Source organism: Borostomias antarcticus (genome assembly GCF_949987555.1).
Source record: "Borostomias antarcticus genome assembly, contig: scaffold_651, whole genome shotgun sequence".
NCBI classification, from domain to species: domain Eukaryota; kingdom Metazoa; phylum Chordata; class Actinopteri; order Stomiiformes; family Stomiidae; genus Borostomias; species Borostomias antarcticus.
In genome coordinates this window covers 1-6,735 of record NW_028175976.1, presented here as the reverse complement: position 1 = coordinate 6,735, position 6,735 = coordinate 1, and the positions used below count along the sequence as shown (strand labels likewise).

General features: G+C 50.4%; 1 protein-coding gene across 1 annotated transcript; it reads right to left on the bottom strand.

The window, feature by feature from the left end:
* Positions 1–385: 385 nt before the first annotated feature.
* Positions 386–1,067, bottom strand: LOC311328967 (ephrin type-B receptor 1-like; the record flags this gene model as incomplete). The annotated part of the gene is made up of 1 exon (XM_084462857.1): positions 386–1,067. A coding segment is annotated over one exon (682 nt), but the record flags the coding sequence as incomplete, so codon positions are not given.
* Positions 1,068–6,735: the final 5,668 nt, after the last annotated feature.

The following is a 6,735-nucleotide window of genomic DNA, read 5'->3' as shown; positions in this document are numbered from 1 at the left end:
ATTATGCTTGAGGTGTGTGTGTGTGTGTGTGTGTGTGTGTGTTTGTGTATGTGTGTGTGTGGTCTAGGCAAAACAAACGCTCACAATGCTCAGCATAAACACAAAGAACACAATCGATACACACCCCTCACAACGATGTCTGGGTATGGTCCATCACATACCGCTGTGATGATAGAAAGTGTGCTAATGCACAATGTGTGCTAAAACACTACACTACAAGCTCGCAACGCATCCAGTAACTAATACACCGTGACTAAGGGATTTGAGATTCGATCACATCCAGAGAGAGAAGGACATAATACGCATCGAACTACAAATCCCAAGCGGCATGTGTACCAATCTTCAAGTTGTGTGTGTCTGGGTGATGTAGTTCGGACTCCCTTACCTCTGCAGATGTTCCCATTGTCGGGTTCGAAGCCGGCCTTGCAGGTGCAGCTGCCGATGGGCACCATCCACTCTCCGTCGCCGTTGCAGTACAGCTTGATGGGGACGTCCACCTCCTCCGAGTTGGGGATGCAGACGCCGCGAGCGATGACCAGCGAAGTGCTCTCCGCCCCGGTCATGGTCTCCGGGAAGATGGCGAAGTTCTGCACCACGCTGGGGCACTTCTTGTGGAAGACCCTGACGGACAGCAGGGACATGCAGGCGCCGTAGTCCTGGAAGGCCAGGTAGAAGCCGTTCCTGGACAGCGGGCCGAAGCTGCGCACCTCGGTGTTGACCTTCATCAGGCGCCCGCCGAAGTCCACCTGGGAGAAGGACTCGTCAGCGGCGATGGTGTCCACCTTCAGATAGGGCGCCTCCATCCAGAAGGCGGTGCCCTTGGTGGCGATGACGGCGTCCGTTTCGTAGTAGTAGAGGTTGAAGGTCTCCTTGCAGGAGCCAGGGACGCCGGGGATGGAGCTGCAGTCGCGGACGGTGAAGCGCATCTCCACGTAGACCCGCTGGGCGCCGCGCCGGTCGATGAAGGTGGTGAGGAGCCAGTTGTTCTGGCTGGGCTCGAACACGTTGCACACCTGGTAGGTCCGGATGGTGTTGAGGTTCTCGTCGTAGCCGCTGACCTCTTCCCACTGAGGAAACAAGAACCGAGAGAGAGAGAGAGAGAGAGAGAGGAGAGAGAGAGAGTAACTCACTGTGTTCAAAATGGCTGGAATTACAACACTTGGTAGATTCAAGACATAAACAACATAATCATTCATAATTAGGGGCCGGGCAGCTCAGCTCATGTATTTGCCAATATTCTTCTTCTTCTGAATCTTCTTTCTTCTGAATCTTCCAAGGAAGTCGGACTTCCCATGCATGAAAAACCACGAAGCTTTGCACATAGGTCCAGTCCAAAAGTCCTCAACTGGCATTGTGGGCCAATAGTCCTGATGGCAGCGCAACGACAATGCTACAGCAGATCTTTGTAAACATTGATCTGGACACTGCCATGGCTACTAATAAGAGGTGGATTGATATTAAAAGATGTGCGAATATTCCATTTTAGCATGGGGGCATCGTGGTTATCGCCACGGCTGGAATGCAAACTGACCAATAGAGACAATGGACCGGATCTATACCGTTGTATAATATATTATGTACAGTATTTTCCCCTTTTCTTTTTTTTTTTTTACAGAATAAGCATGTTAATGCCTACTCAGGCATTCTACTGTTCACATTTCAGACACAATTTGAATATATTTTTATTGAATTGATGTTTTAAATAATGATGGTCCAGGCAGACACCCTCATGTATATGTAATTTATCTTCTCTTCCTCATTCTTCCTCTTCCTCCGCAAAATTGGACTCAGCGTTGCGCAACAGCTGTAATTACATTTAAATTCCAAATGTCAATATTCGAAATAGATGCAAAAGCATCACCATGGAGATGAGGGCATCAGTGAGTGCATGCGTGTTGTTGTTAGCGAGGTAAGAACAGAGATACACAAACGTCAACTCGCTCCCTGAATGGGTAAAAATTAAATTAAATTGCCATCCTCAGCGCCACAACGGTTATATAAAAACTAAAATACCTGTATTACCTGAACTACTAACATTTTCAAAAAAAAAACCTGCCTTCCTAGTGCCTAGTGTGTCTGTAAACACACACTCTCCAGCTGTGTTCTCTGCGCTGCCGTGGGCTCACACACACAGCCAGTAATTACATCCAACGCAGCTCTGTCGATGGCACCCGAGCATGGCTAGGCACTGACTTGACACATTATAAAATTGTGGTGCATAACAAATTCAGGCTTATGCACTATTGAATTACAATTAGGCAGACGTGGGCTGTGCCGTGCCAGCCTAGTGAACCGTAGTGCACCGTCGGGTGACTGAGGGGCTCAGCCCCGTTTCCAGCTGCTGGACTGACGAGGCATGACCTAGGAAACATCACTAACCTGTACCCATACCCCATCACTAACCTGTACCCATACCCCATCACTAACCTGTACCCATACCCATCACTAACCTGTACCCATACCCCATCACTAACCTGTACCCATACCCCATCACTAACCTGTACCCATACCCATCACTAACCTGTACCCATACCCCATCACTAACCTGTACCCATACCCCATCACTAACCCATCACTAACCTGTACCCATACCCCATCACTAACCTGTACCCATACCCATCACTAACCTGTACCCATACCCCATCACTAACCTGTACCCATACCCCATCACTAACCTGTACCCATACCCCATCACTAACCTGTACCCATACCCCATCACTAACCTGTACCCATACCCCATCACTAACCCATCACTAACCTGTACCCATAACCCCATCAATCACAACCGCACTTAAGGAAAGAGGGCAACCTCCACTGGTGCCTGTTGCTGTCACACACACACACGCGTGCGCACACGCACACACACACACACACACACACACACACACACACACACACAGACACACACACACACACACACACACACACAGACACACACACATACACACACACACACAAATTATGGGCCAGACGGAGGAGTGCATAATAACACACTATGTGCAAATAGAGAGAGAGAGAGAGAGAGAGGGATGCGGAGCCCGAGGTTCCAGCCTGAGGAACACTTGCGAGCATTGGCGATTTTATAGGGGGGGCAGGGGGGGCATGTGCCCCCCCTGATTGGACAGCCCAACTCTGCTCAGATTCTTAAAAAAATAAAAAATAAAAAACACTCTTTTTTTTTTTAACTAATTAACACAATTATTAAATACATAATTGTGGTTTGTACCAGTTTGTGTTAGATCATCATTAATTTTAAAAGTGTATTTATTACTTAAACTAGGCTACCTTTAAAAATATATATATATTCATAATCCACTAATGGCACAACTCGTCCGTCGAAAAAAATGAGATCTGACTGTACTGCTCAGTGCTCAACAAGCTACAACTAGCCAACCTGCTCATAATGGCAAAAAGAGCTATAAAAACAATTTACCACTTCTTCATAAGATTAAAATAAAATCTGGCAATGCTAATGAAGAAGCTACCACTCGAAATGACAGCGCAGCAGGTGCAATTGAATGCAGAAGTGCTCCAGAGGCTATCGGAGCTAGCACTAGCACTAGCAACATCACCATCGGCGAGGGAGCTAGCACCAGCAGGCAGTTGCAGTTTGATGTTGTGATGTTGGGTATGGCCTAGTGCTCGGTCATAAAGTCATATTGACATGCTCGTGGTGTCTAGATGAAGTTTGATGCGTTGTACATATTGAATTGTCGTACGGATTTCTCATTAGCATACTGTTCACAACTGGTATTCTTTGTAAATAGATGGGACGAGACGGCAGAAGTTTTTTTTTTTTTTGTCAAAATGTTGCCCCCCCTACTCTCAGAGGGTAAAATCGCCTATGCTTGCGAGCATCCTGGGAAAACAAGAAGAGAGGCGGAGACCTCAGAGAGAGAGAGAGAGAGAGAGAGAGAGAGAGAGAGAGAGGCAGAGAGAGAGAGAGAGAGAGAGAGAGAGAGAGAGAGAGAGAGAGAGGCGGAGACCTCAGAGAGAGAGAGAGAGAGAGAGAGAGGCAGAGAGAGAGAGAGAGAGAGAGAGAGAGGCAGAGAGAGAGAGGGACAGAGAGAGAGAGAGAGAGAGAGAGGCAGAGAGAGAGAGAGGCAGAGAGGCAGAGAGAGAGAGAGAGGCAGAGAGAGAGAGGGACAGAGAGAGAGAGAGAGAGAGAGAGAGAGAGAGGCACACACAGAGAGAGAGAGAGAGAGGCAGAGAGAGAGAGAGAGGCAGAGAGAGAGAGAGGCAGAGAGAGAGAGGGACAGAGAGAGAGAGAGAGAGAGAGATGCAGAGAGAGAGAGAGAGAGAGAGAGAGGCAGAGAGAGGCAGAGAGAGAGAGAGGCAGAGAGAGAGAGAGGCAGAGAGAGAGGGACAGAGAGAGAGAGAGAGAGAGAGAGAGGCACACACAGAGAGAGAGAGAGAGAGAGAGGCAGAGAGAGAGGCACACAGAGAGAGAGAGAGAGAGAGATAGAGAGATAGAGAGGCAGAGAGAAAGAGAGGCAGAGAGAGAGAGAGAGAGAGAGAGAGAGAGAGAGAGGGGAGAAGGGCGGACACGGCGGAGGAGAGGAGCACACTGTGACACCGCTGGCGTGATAAACGAGTTGACAGAAATCCCAGGCACAAAATGAAAGCCTTTTTTCACCAACGCTCCTCCTCCTCCTCCTTCTCCTCCTCCCTCCTCTCCTCACCTCGTCTCTAGCATGTAATGACCATTCATCAGTATTACAGGGAGCTGTCCCCCCCAGCCCTGGCTGTTCATTAATACTGCGGCCCCGGGGCCTGTCTGCTCCAGTCTAGGGGGGTCCTCGCTGCCCCCGTCTAGCCAAATGACCGCCATCTTTCACGCCAGAGAGGGCCCGTAGGCGGCTCTGATAATGCCGGCCTGGAATCTGCCCTCAAATTTGTCCCCCCACAGACCCCCCCCCCCCCACCACCACACCCCATTGCACCCAAATGCATGTTTGGGGGGCGGGGGGGGGGGGGGGTATCTATCTATCTACTGTACATACACACGCGCACCTATCTGACCCGCTCTGAAATTGTTTGCAGATAAGCACTTACTTACTTTACGGTACAGTAATGGAATGTATCACCTTTTTCTATAGCCTAGCGGTGCCCCCCCCCCCTCACACACACACACACACACACACACGAGTATTTGAGATATTACCATTCATACCGTGCACGACACAGGCCGCGATACCTAAACCGCGTGACTGCTCCCATCAGCCCCCGTGCGTTTCCTCTCTCCCCGTCTCCCCTGGATCTACCAGGACTGAGGCATGATGGGAAGCCTCGCCCTGTCTGCGCTGACCTTCCCGAGTGACGGGCACAAATGGCGAGGCATCATCGCCCGTCACTTGGGAGATAATGGAAATCCCCGGTCCGTGCATCCACTTGCTTCTCCAAGGACCAGCCTGGGAAATAACACTTTGTGTCCCGGCGCCGGTGTGTATATATTTAGCCGGGAGCAGTGTGTGTGTGTGTGTGTGTGTGTGTGTGTGTGTGTGTGTGTGTTGCCGTTATGGATTGTTCAAGGTAAGGTGTGGGGCGACCGGGAGGATGGTGGTCGTGTTCCTATAGGCCAGCTGGTCTCTCTTTCCTCTATTTAATACTTATACAATCTCTCTCTGCCTTTCTGTCTCTCTCTGCCTCTCTCTCTGCGTTTCTCTGACTCTCTCTCTGACTCTCTCTCTGACTCTCTCTCTGCCTCTCTCTCTGCCTCTCTCTGTCTCTCTCTGACTCTTTCTCTCTCTGCCTCTCTCTCTCTGCCTTTCTGTCTCTCTCTGCCTCTCTCTCTGCGTTTCTCTGACTCTCTCTCTGACTCTCTCTCTGACTCTCTCTCTGACTCTCTCTCTGCCTCTCTCTCTGCCTCTCTCTGTCTCTCTCTGACTCTTTCTCTCTCTGCCTCTCTCTCTCTGCCTCTCTCTCTCTCTCTGCCTCTCTCTCTCTCTCTCTCTCTCTGCCTCTCTCTCTTTCTGTTTCTCTGTCTCTCTCTGTCTGTCTCTCTGTCCCTCTGTCTCTGTCTCTATCTCTCTTTCTCTGTCTCTGTCTCACTGTATATCTCTCTCTCTCTCTCTCCTCTCTATGTATCCCAAGTTGTATAGCCCCCCCCCCCCCTCATCCGTGTGAATAGTTTTGCCGGGCTCGTCGGCCGAGCAGCCATCACAGACAGTCCCAGGCTTCCGTCTGGGGCATCCATCTTCACAGGGGGAAAATGAACCCATTTACTCTGCTCTAATAGCTTTGCTTTTGCCAGTAATAGGGGCGATGCCTCCCCGAGTCGCCGGCTGTAAAGTGTCGCCATTGTGTGTGCCATTACTGCAAGACCGCTTTCTGGGAGGAGAAGAGGAGCTGAAGGAGCCGTGGATCCACACGGCACTTAACGTCTGCGTTAATGACCAGCCTTAAATGAAAGAGAGAGGAGGAGAGAGAGAAGGAGGGAGAGAAGGAGTGAGAGAGGGGGGTGGGGCAGAGGGAGAAAGAGGGATACAGAGTAAGAGAGAGAGGAGAATCGAGAGAATTCTTTATGTAGTCCGGCGTTTCGTTTTGCTTTCGTTTCCTTCGCCACCGCCCACGCGGCCGTCGGGCCTTTCGATAGGCTGCGCTCATAACGACCGCTCATCCAGCAGGCCTTTCGATAGGCTGCCCTCATAACGACCGCTCATCCGGCGGGCCTTTCGATAGGCTGCCCTCATAACGACCGCTCATCCGGCGGGCCTTTCGATAGGCTGCGCTCAT